Here is a 24,755-nt window from a genome sequence, read left to right on the forward strand (position 1 = left end):
CCTTCTTTACTGCTAACCTGTCCAGTCCTCATCTCATCTCCTTCCCTACTGCTAACCTGCCCAGTGCTCATCTCCTTCCCTACTGCTAACCTGCCCAGTGCTCATCTCATCTCCTTCCCTACTGCTAACCTGCCCAGTGCTCATCTCATCTCCTTCCCTACTGCTAACCTGCCCAGTGCTCATCTCATCTCCTTCCCTACTGCTAACCTGCCCAGTGCTCATCTCATCTCCTTCCCTACTGCTAACCTGCCCAGTGCTCATCTCATCTCCTTCCCTACTGCTAACCTGCCCAGTGCTCTTCTCATCTCCTTCCCTACTGCTAACCTGCCCAGTCCTCATCTCATCTCCTTCCCTACTGCTAACCTGCCCATATCTCATCTCCTTCCCTACTGCTAACCTGCCCATATCTCATCTCCTTCCCTACTGCTAACCTGCCCAGTCCTCATCTCCTTCCCTACTGCTAACCTGCCCAGTCCTCATCTCCTCTCCTTCCCTACTGCTAACCTGCCCAGTGCTCTTCTCCTCTCCTTCCCTACTGCTAACCTGCCCAGTGCTCTTCTCCTCTCCTTCCCTACTGCTAACCTGCCCATATCTCATCTCCTTCCCTGCTGCTAACCTGCCCAGTCCTCTTCTCATCTCCTTCCCTACTGCTAACCAACGACCCTAGTACTGCCAGGTGGAAGTGCTAACCATTTAGCCACTGTGCTGCCTCTATGGCATTGTTTACTTCCACCATTGCCAGGGCATTTTCTACTCCCGCTGGCCACAGTCCGGCCCCCCTAGTATTTGAAGGGCAGTAAACTGGCCCTTTGTTTTGACCGTTTGGAGACCCCCTGTTCTAGGGGAATTGTATAGTCATTCAAGGTTACGTCGATCAGCTCTTATTTTATCACAAGGTTTGGCCTTGAGTAATTTAGGTATTAAGCTGATAAATGTGGGTTTCCTGCAAAACAAAGAGGTTTACCATGTCTTTTCCTTCTTACTTGTAATATTTAAAGGTACAATAGGTGGATGATATTTATTTGTCAGAGTTTACAGAACCTAGAATATGAGTTGTGTTCTCCATGGTTATGGTTCACCTTGTTTCACATTATTTGTGACCATGAAATTATTGGCTGCAATGTCCGCTTTGGTTGTAACGGTTCGGAGTTTTCTGCCCTGTAGACTGTTCTCAGCAGTGTAGCTTGTACTATGTGCTCTTTTTAAAGGCTGAGTTCGCCTTTGCAGAAAAAAATAATACATGCACATATTTTTGAAGTAGTCTTTCCTTCAGTAGTCTGGGAAGCACTGCACCCACGAAAAGTAGATCACAGGTGCAATGTAAGCTGAAGACATGTCCTCTGGCTTTCAGCCCATATTTTTGTACAGACTTTTTGTTTGAAAGCCAGAGGATATGTCAGTGGACTATGTCAGTACTCATCAGCCCCTCTGCAACCCATCGATACTGCAGGGCCATCTGCTGCAATGGAAGAAGGTACTTATACAGTGCCTTGAAAAAATATTCATACCCCTTAAACTTTTCCACATTTCTATTTGTAAACATATTTTTCACATATTTATTTGTAAAATCTGTTTGAAAACCATTTATCATTTTCCTTCCACTTCACAATTATGTGCCACTTTGTGTTGGTCTATCACATAAAATCCCAATAAAATACATTTAGGTTTTTGGTTGTAACATGACAAAATGTCGAAAATTTTAAGGGGTATGAATACTTTTTCAAGGCACTGTAGCTTTTTCATTCACAGGAATCTACTCTGCCTATACAGCCTTGCTGTTTATGAAACGTGAAACTGGAGAGGAAAACTGTCACGGGGAGGGAAGATCAGAGGGAGGGAAGACGAGCTGGAACTTTTTTTTTTTTTAAATCTATAATCCCTTTGCACACATGCCTGGAAATACGGCTTATCAATGGTGGGTGCTGTAGCGGCTACCAGCTGGGACTGGAAACATCAACAATGTTCGTATTCGCCAGCTTACCATGGATCTCCAATATGGTCCAAAAAGGTTTTTATTGCAAAAAGATCACATCACAAAACAACATGCAATGTTTCCCGAGCCACGCAGGACCCCTTCATCAGGCATGTGATCAGGGTGCAACAATGACTATACAGAATATATATACATAAACCACCATTTAAAACCAAGAACGTATCGCCCCCCCCATCATCTGACATCTCATGGCGTCACAATTCCTTCAAAATAAACAAAATATGGTTATAAAGAGTCTCAGTGCTGTGTGTATAAACCTCCATGTGCCAAAAATGACCTTATGCCAAGTGCAGCAGTTGTGGTACTAATATATGTTGCCGATCGGGCACACTAGCCAGATGTGCCCGATTGAGGATTGTTAGCAGGACTCAGTGTTGCCATTGCTAAACAATGGAGGGCGGCCACCAATCCAGGTATGCCTTGCGTGGCGCATAAGCACACGGCTATTTAACGGTAGGACATAGGCCGCTGTCATCATGGAAACACATGACGTGGGTTTGCTTGTCTGGCCAGGGGCAGGCTAAGCTCCAGAGAAGGAGCTGAATAGATGCCAGGAACAGTGCAGAAAAAAAAAGTGAAAATAAAATGGAAAATGAAAGCATTACCAAGTCCAAGAATTGGAAAACGGAAAAAAGGGGAAAGAAAAGAAAACAGAAAAAAAAGGGGGGGCAGGAAAAAATAAAAGGAAGAGATCAAAACAAGAATAATGAAAATAAAATATAAAAAATAATATAAAATATAATACAATAGGAGAAAATGATAAAAGGAAATAATAAATCGCAAACCAAGATACAGTGTGAAAAAGGTATGGAAAAAAAAATAAAGTTGGGGGAGCTGGGGGGGAAAATGCAGGGGAGAAGCAGAAAAAAAGGGGGGATTTGGTAGTATGGGTGAAGAAAAAAGGGGGGAGAGAATGGGGTAGAGGAGAGACTGGGGGGGAGAAAAAATGAAAGAAGGGGGGGGAGAGCAGAATAGAAGGGAGGGAGGGGGAAGAAACCTGCTTGCCCCTAAGGACTAAAAGCATTACATAACACTTCATCAGAATTTAGCTCAGTGGAACAACGTATGCGGCTACATCAAGTGAAATTATCGTCGCCCTGCTCAGGGAACGTGATTTATTAAAAAGGAGTGGAGTTGGGGCTGCGTAGTCAGGCCAATATTCATATAGTGGGCAAAGAGAGGAAAGAAAGGAAAAGAGAAATAAGGCAGACATAGTGAAAAAATAGTATTGACTACAAAACCTAAAACATATCCGACCTTGCATGTCTGTGTCAAAGGAAAACTGGTATCAGGGAGAAATTGAAAAAGTAATGTATATTATCTACTGTCAAGAAAACCTGTAAATGACAGATTGTTGTTAAGACCACCGGGTTGTACTGTGTCCAGCGTGTATATCCAGTAGGCCTCACAGCGATGGAGTAATCGTTTGCGATCACCTCCCCTGACGGGCTGTTTGGCATGTTCGATCACCATCCCCTGTAGCTCATGCATTTTTGGTGTGTAGATGTCACAAATGCACAGCTACAGGCTTACTAAGATCAATCTGTTCGCCCATCTCTGTTTTGCCAAGGCGGTCCTATTATTGCATCTGTGCTTTTGAAACCATTTCTTAAACGGACCTATTGTCTTGCCAGTGTAGGTCAATGCACAAGGGCATTTAAGAATGTAAATACAGAAATCAGTCTTGCAATTAAAATAGTCCTGTATTCGATATTGGTTACCCCCGTGTGGGTGTGAAAAAAACTTGCCACAAATGAGTGAGTTGCATACATTGCCACTGAAACATTTGTAGCAACCCTTCCTGTATGAACTGATCCCTAAGGCTACTTTCACATTGCTCTGCCGCAAAAAGGTGTTTTTTACTGCGCTTTCCGAGCATTTTTAAAGGACATGTGACTTAAAAAATGCTTCTCAGGGGTGTTTTTGAAGTGCTTTTCAGGCCTTTTCCATTGATTTCACTGGGAAGAGGCGTTTTTGGGGTGTTTTTTTTTTTTTTTTCCAATTCCCCAAACGTGCCAGAAAGATGCTGCAAGCAGGAGTTTTTACACCGCACAGCAAGCGCAATGCCTCAGTGTGAAAACATACATAGATGTTCACATACATAGAGAAGTGTTTTTCTTGAGCTTTTCAGGCGCTTTTTCTTACCGCAAAAATGCTTAAAAAATGCTTAAAAAACCCCTCAGTGTGAAAGTAGCCTTTAGGCCTACTTTCACACTGATCCGCCACAAAAAACACATAGGCGCTTTTGCCGCACTTTCTGAGCATTTTTTAAGGACATGTGCCTTAAAAACTGCACCAAAAACGCTTCTTGGGTGTTTTTGAGGCACTTTTTAGGCTTTTTCCATTGATTTCAATTGGATGTGTTTTTTGGGGTGTTTTTTATTTTTTTTTAGCTCCCCAAACATGCCACAAAGATGCTGCAAGCAGGAGTTTTTACACTGCACCGCAAGCGCAACGCCTCAGTGTGAAAACATACATAGATATACATTCACATACATAGGGAAGCGTTTTTCTTGAGTTTTTCAGGCACTTTTTTTAACGCAGAAAGGCCTCAGTGTGAAAGTAGCCTTAGTGTCTTGCCACGCTTGTATGCCATCATGGGTTTCACCTTAATACTAGGTGCTAAAGTGCCATCTGCCTGTAAAATGTTGAAATTCCGTTCTACCGCCTGTTTAATCCCAACAGAATCCCGGTTAAACGTATGGACAAACAATAGGCGATCGATCGGAATACTTCTAGATAGTTAAAGCTTTGCCTAGAGCACGATTTAGCACCTGAGCAGGGTATCCCCGATCTAAAGACTTGGTACATTATCTCAAGTTGTTGCCTATCATCAGTGTTTGAGTAAATATGTGTAACCCTGGTAAATTGCGAAATGGGCAAGTTCCTGCGTAGATGAGCAGGATGTGCACTATGAAAGTGGAGTAATGTGTTTCTATCCCTGGGTTTAGTACAAAGGGATGTAACAATGGTACCGTGGGTGTTGGGGATCAGTACATCAAGAAAAGCGATCTGGCATGCTGAAATTTCAGAGTTAAACTCTATCCTTGGAAACGCATCATTCTGGAAGTCAACAAATATTATGACTGCCAGACCTTTATAAGAAAGATGTTATCTATATACCTCATCCAGCCCTTCACATGCTCAGTGAACAAAGTGGATGGGTATATGTGACATTCCTCCAAGAAACCTACAAACAGGTTTGTAAATGAGGGCGCCGCTGAGCTACCCATGGCAGTACCTCAGATTTGTGTGCATGTCTTGCCCTCAAATTTGAAATGATTATTCATTCACAGGAATCTGCTCTGCCTACACAGCCTTGCTGTTTATGAAACGTGAAACTGGGTGCAGGGAGAGTAACCCCCATCCACTATCAAAGGGAGGGGGGGAATCAGAGGGAGGGCAGACAGGAGCTGGAACATGTTACATGTTCCAAAGGTGAACTTATCCTTTAAAGTATTAGTAGTAAAGGTGAAGCATTTTTTTTTCTCACTTCAGAGGGTTAGTTCACCTTTTCCAAAAATTTGCCTATGCATGTAAGGGATGTCTGTAAATTATAACACATTGTGCAGCTCTGGCTAAAGTGGAATAATGCCATTCCTGAAGTTGTAGAGACATCACAGAAGCGAGCTCTTTCTTTGATTCAAACCCCATGCATGCGCTCTCTCTCCCGTATCACAGGCAGTCTGAGCTCAGCAGTGTTGCAGTGGAGAAGAGAGCGGACTGCGCATTGACAGGGGTTTGAGAGTCACATTTTGTGATGGTGGGGGTCAGCAATACTGTAGCAGCAACTTTGGGAATACCAGGTAAACTCCGGACACGAACTTGAGGAAAACAAACATTTTATTTACCAGCTGGGACTTAGCTAGACCGTATCTGTAAAGCTAAGTGGCTTGAAAAACATCTCACAGGGTATACATATTAACAGATTTCATCACAATGCATATTTTTCCTCTTTCACTTTCTGTACATTCAAAAGGCTTTCTAAACTGCGCAAAATATAGCCTTGAATACCAGTTCCAGGCTGGAACACATTACTTCACAGAAAATAAGGGAGGGGGGAAGTGAGCTGGTGACCTTGCTTTTGCAAATAGAAGCTGCTAAAATAGTTCGTTTTTAAAGGGAAACTCTGCAATATCTGGATGCTGCTACAGTACCAGCTGGGAGTGTCTTAGGAACAAATCAGGACAAGGGGACACCATCTGTAACATAACCGATCCAAACTGCGCTTGACTACTTCCCTTAGAATACCGCTTCCCCGTCCGAACACCGACAACAGACACCACAGCCGACCATACAAGACTAGACGACACCAGTCTTGAAGTAAACCAGGAGGTAGACTAGTTTATTTTAACACAGATACAAGATATATACACTCACGGGACAATCCCCCCTCCCTGCATAATGACACAGGGTGGGGCAATACATTTAGTAACAAGAGACACACAGGTATTCAAACTTCCCACCAGCAGACAGTCCCATCAGGAGAGAGGGCTGCTGGAGACACCCCCACCCCCACCCTATTCACTAAGCTAATACACATAAACACACATCCCATAATAGTTTTCTCCCAAGCCAGACACACAATAGAACAATGGGATGCAGTCACATAACCTCAAACAATCAACAACCCCCCCCACCCCAATATTAGGACCGATCACCCTGTACCCCTAACAAGCACAGGGTGACTTACACATAAGAGGGATATGGGGAGCTGAAACAGGGGTCTCCCCAGCTCTCCATAGTGAGCTGGTTTCCATGGGCTCCCCACCCAAAGTAACTCCCGTCACACCAACTATAAAAATTTTTTGGTCAGGCTTCAGGGGGTACATAATTGGCCTACAGATATATCAAGGGCATTATCCAACTTTTTGTCAGAGCTGTACAGTTTGCTTTTATCTACAGGCACCCTTTACCTGCGTAGGCAGCTGTTTGGTAAAGGTGAACTATCCTTTTAATGCATTCTGGAAGAATTCCTCTCTTATAGAAATGCTCTTCTCCCGTTGCCCAGCCCAAGAAATAGACTCCAGAATCTTGATACATGTGCAAAAGCACCTGTAATAGGCCTGAAAAAAACCCCCCAAAAACGTTCAAAATCACGAGGAGTACGCTCTGCTTGGGTGTGAATGCGGGCTAAACTGTTGCTTTGAAGAAGTGTATGTGCTGCCTGTTCAGTGACTTCTGGCTGCAGAAACTTCCCTCTGATAGTTTTGTTGGCTGCGCCAGAAGGCCTCATTCTGCATGTGACACATTTCCATGGAAACCATGCTGGTTCTTTTCATCAAGTTTGGTCCCTTTTGCTGCAAATGCAGAAATATTTGTATTTGTCTGTTAACAATATGGAAATGATTCCTTGTAATTAGAAATGAATTTCTGGCACTATTCATCTGGTCCATTTCACTGCGCAGTAGCTACCAATTTTTACTTTATATAACCACTTCAGCTCCAGGCTTTTTCTGGCACTTTTGTTTACATATAACAATCAGGTTTTTTATTTTGCTAGAAAATTATTTTAAACCCCAAGACATATACATTTTTAAAACCGAGGCCCTAGAGAATAGATTGGTGGGTTTTTGCAATTTTTTTTTATCTCACTTGGAATTTGTGCAGCGGGTTTTCAAATGCATTTTGTGGGGAAAAAATACACCTTTTTTGAAGTTCAATGCAAAAAAACACAATACATAACTCACATTTTTGTAAAATCTAAAGGATGATGTTACGTCGAATAAATAGATACCAAACATGCCACGCTTTAAACTTGTGCACGCACGTGCAACAGTGACAAGCGGTATAAATTTTACTATCCATGGGTGATTAAAAGCCTTTACAAGTTACCACTTTAGATTTAAAGTGGATGGCTGGTGCTAAATTTACTGCCCATGGTCTGATGCGTGCTGGGGGCACTTTGATTTAAAAAAATGTTTTTTTTTTACACTATCACTTTAAAAAAAATTTTTTTTTTTTTTTTTTTTTAATCACTTTTATTGCTGTCAGAATGTAAACATTCCTTGTGGCAGGTACTCTTTATGGTGTAAATCCATCCTTTGCCCACAGCCCTGGTTCACATATATGCGGTTGTGCGGGTCGCGTTTTGCACGACATGAGAGCCCATTCATTTGAATGGACTCCCGTGACACACAGGCAAGAAGTCCCTGCACTTCTTCTGCAAACGCAGCCCGCACGGGAACCTCGGTTCACAGTACGGTTGCGTTTTCCAGTGTGGGCGGCGTGCCATTAGAACTAATGGCACCTGACCGTGGGTCCGCATTCCTCTGTGCACGGATTTTTGTGCAGATCCGCAGCGGCACCACCCGCACATACGTGAACCTAGCCTTAAAAGCATTCAATCACACCAAGATTATTTGCGTTGGTTGTTTCTGAGTACATTGGAAGTAATGTCGGGTTATCGCTTCCGGATTACTATTTACCCTTTGAGGGCCAAGGGACGTATTTGTCCCATATTTGTAATTGCGTGTATCATCTGATTAAGAACTTAAAACTCTTCTTTTTTTTGGTTTGAGTCAAAATATTAGTTCTTATCAACAAACAACAAATGGATCTAGCTTTTTGCCAATTATTTCATGAAATGGCTTAGTTACAGCAACTGAAGTGTACGAACTTTAAAAACAAAAAGATTGATTCTTTTGGCATTCCAAAACCTTACGGTCCTCAAAGGGTTAACCTGATCCGTTGTTTGTTCGGCTTTGTGACTAGCCAGCGACAGTGCCGGATAGTCAATATGGACTTGCAGTGGGACAGGAGATCCTGTTGAAGCCATGGGAGGAAGGGGGGACTGCCCCTCCTGCTCCTTGTAATAGTGATTGAGCAGCTAGTTAGCTGCTGCGATTACCATTATAAGAAAGCCAACCGTCGGCTGTCAATAATGCTACCAGATGATGTCTGCAGTGTATGCGCATGGGAGTCATGCGCCCCAGCATGCAGTCACTGCAGATCAGTACACATTCTATAGAAGATTGCTAAAAGGTTGTGAAGTTTGATTTTATGTTAGAAGAGATATAGCATGTCCCCTGCAAAAAAAAAGTTGCCTGCTTACAATTATTTTTCTTTTGCTTTAACCTTCATTCCATTCAGTAACCAACATTAAAGTTGATTAGTGTAATCAAGTATACTGACCACTCATGACAACACGCTGTGTAAAGCCTAGTACACACGATCAGAACATCATATGAAACGTCACTTTCAAAGCAATCGTACGATAATCTGATCATTGGTACACACAGGGATGTTATTATTATTATACAGGATTTATACAGCGCCAACGGTTTGCTCAGCGCTTTATGATATAACGGGAGGCAATACAGCAACAATACAGTTCAATACAAGAGGGATTTGAGGGCCCTGATCCTTGGAGTCTACAATCTAGGAGGGAGGGGTGAATGGTACAATCAGTAATAACTGTGGGGGATGGAGTGGTTGGAAGAGTAGAGGATTCCAGTATTAGCAGAGGGCGGGATAGGCTTCCCTGAAGAGATAGGTTTTCAGTGATCGCCTAAAAGTAAGAAGAGTAGGCGATAGTCTGATAGATTCGGGTAGGGAGTTCCATAGAATGGGTGACGCCCTGGAAAAGTCTTGGAGACGAGCATGGGAGGAGGAGATAAGGGAGCTAGAGAGTAGAAAGTCTTGCGAGGAGCGGAGAGTACGGTTTGGATGATATTTAGAGATAAGATCGGTTATGTAATTTGGGGCAGAGTTATGAATGGCTTTATATGTTATTGTTAATATTTTGAATTTTATCCATTGGGTAATTGGAAGCCAGTGGAGGGATTGGCAGAGGGGGGTGGCAGATACAGAATGGTTAGTAAGGTGGATGAGTCTGGCAGCAGCGTTCATGATATACTGGAGGGGGAATAGCCTGCGATGAGGTAGGCCAATGAGGAGGGAGTTACAATAGTCGAGGCGTGATATAACAAGGGAGTGGATAAGTTGCTTAGTGGTTTCCGGGGTTAGGAACGGTCGTATCTTGGAGATGTTGCGGAGGTGAAGTCTACATGTTTTCGTCAGCGATTGGATCTGGGGCTGGAAGGACAGATGGGAGTCTAGGATTACACCTAGTACCCTGGCATGAGGGGATGGACTGATGTTCAATATATATCGCCAGACATCCCAGACATGTAGTTCCAGGCTCCAGGAACGTAGTTTTTTTTTACCTTTAGCCCTGCAGCGGGCAAGCAGCAAGTCTCATCTGTCAGATGGAAGCATTTGGGCAGCAGCACTGCCACCCAATTGCTTCCACACAGCCTAAAGTGCCAAACTCCTTTCAAGTCCCCCCCACCCCCACATATACGTATGTATAAACGTGAAAGCACACGCTGTGGTGCCTACACATGAAAACGTAGATTGCGATACACATGTTATATATAGCCGCACACGCCAGAATGAGAGCACCAGAACTCCTCCTTAACTCTAAACTAATGATCTATAAAGGCCTTTAAAAGCGTCACCTATAGAAAATAAAGGGTACTAAAGTTTTTTGCTGCTTCACGAGCGCACGCAAATTTAAGGTTTGACATATTGGATATCTATTTACTCTATGCAACCTCGTCTTTTATATTTTACAAAAAATTTGATAATTTATTGCTATTCGTGCCCTGAAATTAACAATTGTATTTTTTACTGAAATTTTGCATTTCCTAGACCTTTGTGATTAATATCATGCGACATAAAACATTGGAACTACCGCTATTTTATTCTCTAGGGAGTCTGATTTCAGAAAATATTTAATGTTTGAGGATTCTGTGTCATCTTCAGGCCTAAAATGATTTTTTAAACGTGTGAAAAAAATGCAAAAACAGCTCTGGCAGCAAAAGGGATAAAGGATCCCCTTTCCTGATGATCACCCAGTCGGTGCTCATTATACTGCAAGGTCTCTCCCCTCCCTGCTAGTCCCCGGGGGCATTGCTGGAGACAGGCAGGGAGGGGAGGAGGAGATAAACAGCACATTGTTAAAAATATTAAATGTTTAATTCACCATAAAGCCTCTTGTTTTTAAAAGCCCCAGACACTTAAAGCAGATTTAAATATGGTTTTGGTTAAAAAAAACAAAACAATTTTTAGAAGGACAAGTAGATTGTCATGACGGACAAGTAGATTGGGGCCCCTATTTAAAGACAAGTAGTTTTTTTTCAAAAATGTCCACACCCCTGTACACAGCTTTTGTCTTAAATTATTCGAAAGGACACGCACGAAACTTCTTCTTGTACGATACCAGATCATACAATTTCCATATAATCAGTACAGTTTTCATGCGAGAATACAATACAGTACGTTACATCACGTTCAAATTTTTATTTGGTCATACAAGAATTTTCAGAACTTTAGTAACCTCTTAACTTTTGATATGAGACTACAGCCGTGGCCAAAAGTTTTGAGAATTGCACAAATATTAATTTTCACAAAGTCTGCTACTGCAGTGTTTTTAGTTCCATTTTGTCACACGTTTCTGTGGTATACTGAAGTATAATTACAAGCTTTTGATGTGTCAAAGGCTTTTATTGACAATTGCTTTAAGTTTATGCAAAGAATCGATATTTGCAGTGTTGACCCTTCTTTTGCAAGACTCCTGCAATTTGCCCTGGCAAGCTGTCAATCAACTTCTGGGCCACATCCTGACTGATGGCAGCCCATTCTTGTATAATCAATGCTTGGAGTTTTTCAGAATTTGTTGAAGGAGGGGGGTTGTTCATCTGCCTCTTGAGGATTGACCACAAGTTTGACCCCATGGGATTAAGGTAACCTTATGGCAAGGTGCTCCATCATGCTGGAAAAGGCATTGCTCGTCACCAAACTGTTCCTGGATGGTTGGGGGAAGTTGCTCTCAGACGTTGTTTATGTACCATTCTTTATTCATGGCTGTGTTCTTAGGCAGAATTGTGAGTGAGCCCATTCCCTTGGCTGAGAAGCAACCCCACACATGAATGGTCTCAGGATTCTTTACTGTTGGCATGACACAGGACTGATGGTAGCACTCACCTTTTTCTTCTCCAGACAAGGTTTTTCCAGATGCCCCAAACAATCGGAAATGGGATTCATCAGAAAAAATGACTACCCCAGTCATCAGCACACCAATGCCTGTACCTTTTGCAGAATATCAGTCTGTCCCTGATGTTTTTCCTGGAGAGAAGTGGCTTCTTTGCTGCTTTCTCTGACACCAGGTCATCCTCCAAAAGTCTTCGCCTCACTATGCATGCAGATGTACTCACACCTGCCTGCTGCCATTCCTAAGCAAGCTCTGCACTGGTGGTGCCCTAATCCCACAGCTAAATCAACTTTAGGAGACGGTCCTGGCGCTTGCTGGATGTTCTTGGGTGCCCTGAAGCCTTCTTCACAACAATTGAACCTCTCTCCTTGGAGTTCTTGATGATCCAATAAATGGTTGATTTAGGTGCAATCGTAGTAGCAGTAATATCCTTACCTGTGAATCTCTTTTTGTGCAAAGCAATGATGACTGCACACATTTCCTTGCAGGTACATTAATATTTGTGTCATTCTCAAATTTTTGGCCAGGGCTGTAGCATGCAAAAAAAATGGGGCTTACAGAGTAGAAGTCTGTCAGGCTGTCATGTCACTGTGGGGCTGGGGAAGGAAAGTAAGCTGAACTAGTGGAATGAAGATGCTTCCTGATGTAAAATGTCTCCACAGTGTCATCAGCTGTGTGTGTGTGTGTGTGTGTGTGTATATATACAGTGGGGCAAAAAAGTATTTAGTCAGCCACCAATTGTGCAAGTTCTCCCACTTAAAAAGATGAGAGAGGCCTGTAATTGGCATCATAGGTAGACCTCAACTATGAGAGACAAAATGAGAAAAAAAATCCAGACAATCACATTGGCTGATTTGGAAAGAATTTATTTGCAAATTATGGTGGAAAATAAGTATTTGGTCACCTACAAACAAGCAAGATTTCTGGCTCTCACAGACCTGTACCTTCTTCTTTAAGAGGCTCCTCTGTCCTGCACTCATTACCTGTATCAATGGCACCTGTTTGAACTTGTTATCAGTATCAAAGACACCTGTCCACAATCTCAAACAGTCACACTCCAAACTCCACTATGGTGAAGACCAGAGAGCTGTCGAAGGACACCAGAAACAAAATTTTAGACCTGCACCAGGCTGGGAAGACTGAATCTGCAATAGGCAAGCAGCTTGGTGTGAACAAATCAACTGTGGAAGCAATAATTAGAAAATGGAAGACATACAAGACCACTGATAATCTCCCTCGATCTGGGGCTCCACGCAAGATCTCACCCCGTGGGGTCAAAATGATCACAAGAACAGTGAGCAAAAATGCTGGGTCTTCCAACATGACAATGATCCCAAACATGGCACCCGGGCAACGAAGGAGTGGCTTCGTAAGAAGCATTTCAAGGTCCTGGAGTGGCCTAGCCAGTCTCCAGATCTCAACCCCATAGAAAACCTTTGGAGGGATTTGAAAGTCCGTGTTGCCCAGCGACAGCCCCAAAACATCACTGCTCTAGAGGAGATCTGCATGGAGGAATGGGCCAACATACCAGCAACAGTGTGTGCCAACCTTGTGAAGACTTACAGGAAACGTTTGACCTCATCATTGCCAACAAAGGATATATAACAAAGTATTGAGATGACCTTTGGATATTGACCAAATACTTATTTTCCACCATAATTTGCAAATAAATTCTTTCCAAATCAGCCAATGTGATTGTATGGATTTTTTTTCTCATTTTGTCTCTCATAGTTGAGGTCTACCTATGATGCCAATTACAGGCCTCTCTCATCTTTTTAAGTGGGAGAACTTGCACAATTGGTGGCTGACTAAATACTCTTTTGCCCCACTGTGTGTGTGTGTACAGTTGCAAGAAAAAGTATGTGAACCCCTTGGGATTACGTGGAGTTTTGCATGAATTGGGCATAAAATGTGCTCTGAACGTCATCTAAGTCACAACAATAGAAGAACACAGTCTGCTGAACATAATACTACACAAACATTAGATGTTGCCATGGTTTAATTGCACATAACATGTAAACATTCACAGTGCAGGGAGGAAAAAGTATGTGAAGCCCTAGCTTAATGACTTCTCCCAGAGCTAATTGGAGCCAGGAGTGAGCCAACCTTGACTCCAATCAGTGCGATGATATTGGATGTGTTGCTGACAGCTGTCCTGCCCTTAAAAAACACACACCTGTTTTGGGTTTACTGGTTTCAAGAAGCACTGTCTGATGTGAACCATGCCTCGCAGAAAAGAGCTATCAGAAGACCTACGATCAAGAATTGTTGACTTGCATGAAGCTGGAAAGGGTTACAAAAGTATCTTCAAAAGCTTTGATGTTCATGTGTCCACGGTAAGACAGACTGTCTACAAATGGAGAAAGTTTAGCACTGTTGCTACTCTCCCTAGGCGTGGTCGTCCTGTAAAAATGACTGCAAGAGCACAGCGCAGAATGCTGCATGAGGTAAAGAAGAATCCCAGAGTGTCAGCTAAAGACCTACAGAAATCTCTGGCACATGCTAACATTTTTGTTGACACATCTACAATAAGGAAAACATGAAACAAGAATGGAGTACATGGGAGGACACCACGGAGGAAGCCATTGCTGTCCAAAAAGAAGATTGCAGCACGTTTGAAGTTTGCAAAAGAGCACCTGGATGTTCCACAGCACTACTGGCAGAATATACTGTGGACAGATGACACCAAGATTGAGTTGTTTGGGAAGAACACACAACACTATGTGTGGAGAAAAAAAGGCCCAGCACACCAACACCAAAACCTCATCCCTACTGTGAAACATGGCGGAGGGAGCATGATGGTTTGGGGCTGCTTTGCTGCCTCAGGGTCTGGACGGATTGTTGTCATTGATGGGAAAATGAATTCCAGAGTTTATCAAGACATTTTGCAGGAAAACGTACGACCATCTGTCCGCCAACTGAAGCTCCGCAGAGGATGGGTGATGCAACAGGACAATGATGACCCAAAGCATACAAGTCATTCAACAAAACAATGGCTGCAACAGCACAGAATACGCCTTCTGGAGTGGCCCAGTCAGAGTCCTGACCTCAACCCCATTGAAATGCTGTGGCATGACCTTAAGAGAGCGATTCACACCAGACATCCCAAGAATATTGCTACACTGAAACAGTTTTGTGGAGAGGAGTGGTCCAAAATGACTCCAGATCGTTGTGCAGGTCTGATCTGCAACTACAGGAAACGTTTGGTTGAGGTTATTGCTGCCAAAGGAGGGTCAACCAGTTATTAAGTCCAAAGGTTCACATACTTTTTCCTCCCTGCACTGTGAATGTTTACATGTTATGTGCAATTAAACCATGGCAACATCTAATGTTTGTGTAGTATTATGTTCAGCAGACTGTGTTCTTCTATTGTTGTGATTTAGATGATGTTCAGAGCACATTTTATGCCCAATTCATGCAAAACTCCACGTAATCCCAAGGGGGTCACATACTTTTTCTTGCAACTGTATATATGTATGTGTGTGTATATATATATATATATATATACACACACACACACTCACACACACTATATTGCCAAAAGTATTGGTCGGCCTGCCTTTACACGCACATGAACTTGAATGCATCCCAGTCTTAGTCTGTAGGGTTCAATATTGAGTTGGCCCACCCTTTGCAGCTATAACAGCTTCAACTGTTCTGGGAAGGCTGTCCACAAGATTTAGGAGGGTGTCTATGGGAAGGTTTGACCATTCTTCCAGAAGTTGTGAAGTCAGGTACTGATGTCGGACGAGAAGGCCTGGCACGCAGTCTCCGCTCTAAGTCATCCCAATGTGTTCTATCGGGTTGAGGTCAGGACTCTGTGCAGGCCAGTCAAGTTCCTCCACCCCAAACTCCTTCATCCATGTCTTTATGGACCTTGCTTTGTGCACTGGTGTGCAGTCATGTTGGAACAGGAAGGGGCCATCCCCAAACTGCCTGCCTAGGTGCTTAATTTTATACACCTGTGGCCATGGAGGTGATTGGAACAGCTATGTGTATGTCCAAAAGTTACTTTTGGCAATATAATGTGTGTATGTATATATGTGTATAATAAATATATATACATACACTACTGTATATTGCCAAGAGTAACTTTGCCAAACGAAACAATTCAAATGAATTTGATGTGCAAGTGCAAATTTAAGGAACTGCAACCATTTTCATATACAGTCCGTCCATTTTCAGGGGCTCAAATGTAGTTGGACAAATGAATATAATCAGAAATAAAATGTTAATTTGTAATATTTTCTTGAGAATCCTTTACTGTCAATGACTGTCTGAAGTCTGGAACCCATGGACATTACCAAAGACTGGGTTTCCTCCTTTCTGATGCTTTGCCAGGCTCTAACTGCAGCTGTCTTCAGTTGTTCTTTGTGGGTCTTTCTGCCTTTAGTTTTCCCTTCAGAAAGTGAAATGCATGCTCAATTGGGTTGAGATTAGGTGATTGACTTGGCCATTGCAGAATATTCCACTTTTCCCTCAAAAGCTCCTGGGTTGCTTTTGCAGTGTGTTTTGGATCATTGTCCATCTGTACTGTGAAGCACCGTCCAATCAACTTTGCTGCATTTGGCTGAATCTGGGCTGACAGTATATCTCTAAACACTGCAGAATTCATACGGCTTCTTCTGTCTTCTGTCACATCATCAATAAACACCAATGACCCAGTGCCACTGGAAGCCATGCATGCCCATGCCATCACACTGCCTCCACCATGTTTTACAGATGACATTGTGTGCTTTGGATCATGAGCTGTTCCAAGCCTTATCCACACTTTTTTTTTCTTCCCGTCATTCTGGTAAAGATTAATCTTAGTTTCATCCGTCCAAAGAATGCTTTTCCAGAACTGGTCTGGCTTTTGTAGATGTGTTTTGGCAAAGTTTAATCTGGGTTTTCTATTCTTCAGGCTTATGAATGCTTTGCACCTTGTGGTGGACTCTCTGTATTTGCTCTTGTGAAGTCTTCTCTTGATTGTAGACTTTTGCAATGATACGCCCACCTCCTGGAGAGTGTCCTTCACTTGTCTGGATGTTGTGAATGGGTTTTTCTTTACCACAGAGAGGATCCTGCGATCATCCACCACTGTTGTCTTCCATTCCTTTTTTTGTTGCTGAGCTCACCAGTGCGTTCTTCTTTCCTCAGAATGTACCAAACTGTTGATTTGGCCACTCTTTTGAACGCATGTTGTAGGTTCACAGCAATAGATTCCAAATGCAAATACCACACTTAGAATCAACTCCAGACCTTTTACCTGCTTAATTGATGAAGAAATAACAAAGGAGTAGCCCACACCTGGCCATGAAACAGCTTTTGATTCAATTGTACAATTACTTTTGGTCCCTTTAAAAAGGGGAATGACTACTCTTAAGAGCTGTAATTCCTAAACCCTTCCTCCAATTTGTATGTTGTAATTTTTTTATTGTGGGCTAAAGCCCAATTTTACACATACAAATAAGGGTGTAAATGCACCCATTGCAACATATACGTATACATAATAGGAAACAAAAAGTAATAACCAATTCAGACATAAGACTATGGCTAAATGGCAGGTAGCAGTAATTTAATGTAGTGATTAACAAAGTTTCAAGACAATCCAACTAATTTGCTATAAGAGGATTGATCCCAAATCTCCCAGACAGCTGTAAATTGGCCAGGGTAATCACCCGCTAAATAGATATTAGGAATGTTTTTTTTTTTTTAAAAAAAAGGGGTTTTATGGTGACTTAAACGTTTAATATTATCTCCTCCCCTCCCTGCCTGTCTCCAGCACCGCACTTGGGGACTAGCAGTGAGCAGAAAGACACCACACAGTGTAATGAGCACTGAGTGGGTGCTTGTCAGGAAAGAGGAGTGTCCGGCTTATCCTTTATCCCTTTCGCTGCCAAAGCCGCTTTTGCGTTTTTTGCACAAGATTTAAAAAATTATAATTTTAGGCCTGAAGATTACACAAAACCCCCAAACATGATATATTTTCTGAGACCCTAGAGAATAAAATAGTGGTAGTTCCAATTTTTTCTGTCGCATGATATTACCGCAAAATTTCAGTAAAAAATACAAGTTAGTTAATCTTAAGGCACAAAAATACATTACCCAATTTTTTTGTAAACTGTAAAAGATGAGGTTACAGCGAGTAAATAGATATCCAACATGTCAAACGTTAAATTTGCATGCGCTCGTGAAATGGCGACAAACTTCAGTACCCTTATTTTCTATAGTTGACGCTTTTAAAGCCCCTTCTAGGTCATCAGTATAGTGTACGGAGGAGGTCTGCACGGCGATATGTAACAGGTATTGCAAAGGACATTTTCATGCGTAGGCGTCCCAGCGTGTGCTTTTAGGTTTGTACGTGGGGGGGCTGAATTTTTTTGGGGGGCATGTTATGTGCTTGGGTGTAACTTTCATTTTTTTACAATTTTAAAAAATAAACTTTTTTTTTAATTCAATTTTGTTTTATCACATAGGGGACAATGTCCCCTATGTGATGATTTTTTAGTGACCGGTTCTATTTATTGAGACATTCGAGGTCTAAAATCTCCCTTGAATGTAATGCAGCGCACATCGCACTGCATTACATTCTTTCCCAGCCTCAATTGCCAGGAACCTTTCACCGGGGACCGGAAGTGACATCATAATGTTACTTCCGGGTCAGGACAAAAAGAGGAGAGGAGCGAAAGTGTTTGCTCTCCTCTTTCCCCTCTAGCCGCTGGCAATGAGCCAGTCCCGGGCCTGCAGATGGGCAAACAGAGCCTGGGAGACAGCGGGTGGGGGGGAGCTTCACACAGAGGGGGCGAAGAGGCTGGCACTGTGTGGAAGCATTCGGACAGCAGCGCTGCTGTCCGAATGCTTCCACATGACAGGTAAAAAAAACTACCTGCCCGGCGCCTGGAACTACATGTCCCGGGTGTCGGGCGATAGGAATTCAACATCCCTGTACATGTAGGAGAGAAATGTCAGATTAGGCTTGGTAAGCAAATGGTTAAATAATCAGTCCTCCCAAAGTGTTTCCTGGATGCTGGAGATTTATATCCCCTAGAAGGCTCATAAGAATGCTGGTAATGAACAACTCAGGTCTGCACACCTCACAGCCATTAAAAGGGAATCCCAGTCTACTTTTTTTAATCTCAATAAGGTAAATGTAAAATAAATTACAAATAAAAAGTAAGCCAAAGGGTGGTGCGGAGCAGAAGCAAGAACTATTGTGAGGAGACCCTTCTGCTTGAGCCTCAGGAGGTATAAGGAGTCCCATGGGTAACTCGGCCAACCAGATGCTATTTTTAGCTGAAATACCACATTTGGATGGATGATCCTTTTGTAGCTTTCCAACCTATTTGACTGAATGTTCAGATGGTTACCTACATTGAATAAATTGTTTCTTTTGTTTTATCATGTTTTGCAGGTGTCCATTATGAACATGACTTAATAACAACATGCTACAGCATTGATCAAATGCTTCAAAGAAACAAGATTTGAGAAACGTTGGGACTTCAGAAAGGTGGTCACAGGCCTCTGTACCACCACAACTACGCAAGACTTTGTATTTGTATTTCACAACACAATGGCGAGTAAACGAAAATCAACAACTCCTTGCATGGTGCTTGCAAGCGAGCACGATCCTGATGTAGAAATGAATTCCGACGCTGAGGAAGGTCCACCGTTGGTAACAAGCATGGAGAATCCTGCTCCAGAAAGCGCTGTGCCTGAGGGGGTGACAAAGGATGGAGATGCACTTGAACCTAATGATTCAGACAATCAGCCAAGTAAAATAGTTGAAGGTGGTTATGAATGTAAATATTGTTCATTTCAAACTCCGGACTTAAATATGTTTACCTTTCATGTAGATTCTGAGCATCCCAACGTTGTACTAAATTCTTCCTATTTTTGTGTGGAGTGTAATTTTCTCACTAAACGGTATGATTCGCTTTCAGAGCACAACACGAAGCACCATCCCGGGGAGGAGAACTTTAAGTTAACCATGGTTAAACGCAACAACCAGACCATTTTCGAACAGACTGTTAACGATCTGACCTTTGATGGCAGTTTTGTCCAAGAGGAGAACCAGGAACAGCCAGAGTCTAACTCTTCTGCGATTTCAATCAGTAAAACTCCAATAATGAAAATAATGAAGGAAAAATCTGAGAAGAAAAGAATCACTGTACCACAGAATGCAGGAGAAGATGGAGTAGAGGAGAAAGAAAATATAGAAAGTGATCCAAAGGTGAAACCAACAGAAGAGCCCAAGACTGTTCCAGTTGTAACAGAACCTGTAAAAACAAATGCTACAATTATTACCCGCACCCAGGAGTTACCAAATCCAGTTGTAGCGCCTGCTACTGTACTTCAGCCTGGGCTGGCACAGGTTATCACAACTGTTCAAGCGCAGCAAAATATCCTTTCAAAAGTCTTAATACCTGTCAACAGCATTCCAACATACAATGCAGCATTAGACAGCAATTCTCTTCTGCTAACTAACTACAACAAGTTTCCATACCCAACTGTTTCGGAGATATCCTTTCTTGCTGCTCAAACTAAATGCACAGAGGAGCAAATTAAAATCTGGTTCTCAGCCCAGCGACTAAAACATGGTGTTAGTTGGACACCAGAAGAAGTAGAAGATGCACGAAGGAAGCAGTTTAATGGCACGGTGCATACCGTCCCTCAGACAATAACTGTGATTCCTGCACATATTTCAGCAGCCACTAATGGCCTGCCTTCTATTCTGCAAACGTGCCAAATAGTTGGACAGCCTAGCCTTGTTCTCACCCAAGTTGCAGGAACAAATGCACTACCAGTGACTACTCCAATAGCACTGACCGTGGCTGGTGTCCCGAGTAATGCACATCTCCATGCAAGCCAAATTCCGCAGGTACATCCTGTCACTGAAACAAAAAGAATTGCTGCCATCCCAAGTCCACATCTCCCAAAGCAAGAGCCCACCTTGATAGCCGATATTTTCGGTTTGCGTGCAAAGAAGACAAAAGAACAGTTAAACGCTCTAAAAATGAGCTATCTGAGGAACCAATATCCTCACAATAGTGAAATTGAACGACTTATTAGATTAACAGGCTTAACTAAAGGAGAAATTAAAAAATGGTTTAGTGACACTCGGTATAACCAAAGAAATTCCAAAGGCAGTCATGGTATGCATTTCAGCAGTGACCCTAGTGGTACCATCATTATTGACTCTAGCGATGAAATAAGCGAATCCCCAACCTCTGGAGTAATAACTTCTCCGCGTAGGCAAAGTTGGAACCCATTCCCAGATTTTACTCCCCAGAAATTCAAAGAAAAGACTGCGGAACAACTGCAGGCTCTTGAAGAAAGTTTCCTTGGCAGCTCAGTGCCATCAGATGAGGAGTTGGGTAAGTTAAGAGTTGTCACTAAACTTACGAAGCGAGAAATTGATGCCTGGTTTGCAGAAAAAAGGAAATCGATGGGAATAAAAGAGGATCCCGGTGTCTTCAATGAGGGTCTAAACCAGGAAATAAAAGAAGAATTGGATGAGGCTTTGGTTGCAGCAAAAATGGCGAAAAAGACTCCTGATCAGTTGACACTGCTTAAAAATGCCTTTATTCGTACACAATGGCCAAATCCAGCAGAATATGACCAGCTGGTACAAGAAACTGGACTGGCTAGAAGTGACATTATTGGGTGGTTTGGAGATACCAGGTATGCTGCTAAAAATAATCATCTGAAGTGGTTCTATGAGTATCAAATGTCCAAAACGACCAGTTCAACAGTTATGAATGGGCAAAGTAATACACGTAGAAGGGGGAGAGGCAGACCCAGGGGTAGAGGACGCGGCAGGCCTAGAGGTCGGCCAAAAGGACGGAGGACGAACAGCTGGGAGAGGCCACCTCCACCAGTGAAGCATAAGACTGGAAGAGCACTGCTGAAAGACTACTATTTAATGAATAAATATCTCAATGAGGAGGACTTGGACGAATTGGTTTCCAAATCTCAGATGGGTTACGAGCAGGTGAGGGAGTGGTTTGCCGAGCGGATGCAAAGAGAAGATGCAGGTTTGGATCCCTTTGTAGACGATGATGAAGATGATGAAAACCTGTTAGATGAGTTGGATGATGAAGAAGAAATTGAATCTGATGACAGCGACACTTGGGAGCCCCCAAAACATGTCAAGCGCAGGCTTTCAAAATTGGAGGAGAATTGACAAGTAAGTAAATGCCTATAAAATTCTTACTAGCGGTGACCAGGACCAATAGAGCAGTGAATCTCCCTAATGGAGACACAGACAACCGTAAACTTGACAGGGTTTTTTTTTTTTATAACCCTTCATGACTTTATTCAAAACAAAGAAAATCTTAGCTTTAGATGCTTTCATATTACCATATGAATTAAGCCGATTAGCCTCTTCAAACAATCAGTTTCACTTAAGCCAGCTATAGATGGTTCAAATCTCAGCCGGTTTAGCAGAGACCGGCCTGGATTCGATCCATCTATGGGCACGCTGCTTGTACATCGATTGATTTGGGTACAACCAGCATGTCGGATTTTTAGCATGCTATTATTGCCAGTGGCTGTAGCCTCTAGCAGTAATTATTGTGTTTTTTTGTTTTGTTTTTTCCCTGCAACTCGTGGAATATGAAACGTTGGGTTTACATATACTTTAACTCTTGGACACTGAAAATCCAAAATCTTTTATTCCAGTGTTTCTGGTTTACCTTGGCTTCGTCATTCACCATTCTTCTCTAATAATGCATCAGGAGGCATTAAACCCCTTTGTGAAGGTCATAGCAGATGTGCAGACTTCAGCACCTTATTTTTTGATATTTACTGTCAGGTGGCCGTAAGCAGCAGTTGTGGGTCTTGGGGAAGTTTTCATGGAGGTTGTGGACTGTTCATATGCCTTACAGCCCACTTCGTGTCATGTGCATGAGCCCTAAAATCATAACTTTTCCACCTCCGTTTCACCTGTTGCCCCTGTTAAGGGGAGATTTCAGAGTTCATCGTAGACTTTTTCATTTATATTATCTCAAATGTTGCAGTAAAAGCGAGACTGTGGTGAGTAGGAAATGATGAAAACCAATATATTTTTATATTTCCCCTAGGTTAACCACTGCACTGAGGTGAATGCCTGGGTGCTCACCCACAAAGAAATCCATAGAAATCCAAAACGGGTATAGAGGCGTTCAGGATCTTGTAGTGGAGATAAAGCAACAGTGGTATATTGTCAATAAATGCTGCTGCCTTGATTTATTTTTGCTGCAAAACCTGTCAGTGTCTCTATACTAGTTTTGGAGATTTCGCTCTCGTTTCTCTCTTGCTTTCTCTCTTGCTCCTCTTTCTGCTTCTCTTTCTCTCTCTCGCTTCTCTTTCTCCCTCTCTCGCTTCTCTTTCTCCCTCTCTCGCTTCTCTTTCTCCCTCTCTCGCTTCTCTTTCTCCCTCTCTCGCTTCTCTTTCTCCCTCTCTCGCTTCTCTTTCTCCCTCTCTCGCTTCTCTTTCTCCCTCTCTCGCTTCTCTTTCTCCCTCTCTCGCTTCTCTTTCTCCCTCTCTCGCTTCTCTTTCTCCCTCTCTCGCTTCTCTTTCTCCCTCTCTCGCTTCTCTTTCTCCCTCTCTCGCTTCTCTTTCTCCCTCTCTCGCTTCTCTTTCTCCCTCTCTCGCTTCTCTTTCTCCCTCTCTCGCTTCTCTTTCTCCCTCTCTCGCTTCTCTTTTTCTCTTTCCTCTCGCTTCTCTTTCTCCCTCCTCTCGCTCTCTCTTGCTCGCACTCTCTTGCTCTCTCTTGCTCGCTCTCTCTCGCTCGCACTCTCTCGCGCTCTCGCTCGCACTCTCTCGCTCTCTCTCGCTCGCACTCTCTCGCTCGCACTCTCTCTTGCTCGGTCTCTCTCTTGCTCCTCTTTCTGCTTCTCTCTCTCGCTTCTCTTTCTCTCTCTCGCTGTCTCTCTCTCTCGTTCTCTCGCTGTCTCTCTCTCTTGCTCCTTTTTCTCTCTCGCTGTCTCTCTCTCTCGTTCTCTCGCTGTCTCTCTCTCTCGTTCTCTCGCTGTCTCTCTCTCTCGTTCTCTCGCTGTCTCTCTCTCTCGTTCTCTCGCTGTCTCTCTCTCTCGTTCTCTCGCTGTCTCTCTCTCTCGTTCTCTCGCTGTCTCTCTCGTTCTCTCGCTGTCTCTCTCTCTCGTTCTCTCGCTGTCTCTCTCTCTCGTTCTCTCGCTGTCTGTCTCTCTCGTTCTCTCGCTGTCTGTCTCTCTCGTTCTCTCGCTGTCTGTCTCTCTCGTTCTCTCGCTGTCTGTCTCTCTCGTTCTCTCGCTGTCTGTCTCTCTCGTTCTCTCGCTGTCTGTCTCTCTCGTTCTCTCGCTGTCTGTCTCTCTCGTTCTCTCGCTGTCTCGCGCTCGTTCTCTCGCTGTCTCGCGCTCGTTCTCTCGCTGTCTCGCGCTCGTTCTCTCGCTGTCTCGTTCTCTCGCTGTCTCGCTCGTTCTCTCGCTCGTTCACTCTCTCGCTCTCTCGTTCTCTCGCTGTCTGTCTCGCTCGTTCTCTCGCTGTCTCTCTCGTTGTCTCGCTCTCGTTCTCTCGCTGTCTCGCTCTCTCTCTCGTTCTCTTGCTGTCTCGCTCTTTCGCCCGCGCTCTTTTTCTCGCGCTCTCGTTCTCTCCTGCTCTTTTTCTCGTGCTCTCTCTCTTTCTCTCGCGCTCACTCTCATTTTCTTGCTCTCTCAAACTCAAATAAGCTTTATTGGCAGGACCAAATACATTTTAGCATTGCCAAATCTTTCTCTCTCTTTCTCACGCTCTTCCCCCCCCCCCCCCCCTCTCTTTAGCACTCTA

At 43.2% G+C, this 24,755-nt stretch overlaps 1 protein-coding gene across 2 annotated transcripts in view; it reads left to right on the top strand.

Moving 5' to 3' along the window:
- Positions 1-24,755, top strand: part of ZHX1 (zinc fingers and homeoboxes 1) — a 49,121-nt gene that overhangs the window by 14,756 nt on the left and 9,610 nt on the right. Inside the window, exons 2-3 of one of the 2 annotated variants that reach the window (XM_089677534.1) lie at positions 19,384-19,759; positions 19,913-22,158. In XM_089677534.1, the coding sequence (XP_089533660.1) occupies positions 19,543-19,759; positions 19,913-22,155 (2,460 nt within the window). In that variant the 5' untranslated portion in view covers positions 19,384-19,542 and the 3' untranslated portion in view covers positions 22,156-22,158. Of the gene's footprint in view, positions 1-19,383; positions 22,159-24,755 lie in introns of both variants that reach the window. The other variant, XM_089677533.1, reaches the window with a different exon arrangement.

This window comes from Staurois parvus, unplaced genomic scaffold (genome assembly GCF_062004578.1).
Source record: "Staurois parvus isolate SC_StPar_1 unplaced genomic scaffold, SC_StPar_1.0 ptg000187l, whole genome shotgun sequence".
NCBI classification, from domain to species: Eukaryota; Metazoa; Chordata; class Amphibia; order Anura; family Ranidae; genus Staurois; species Staurois parvus.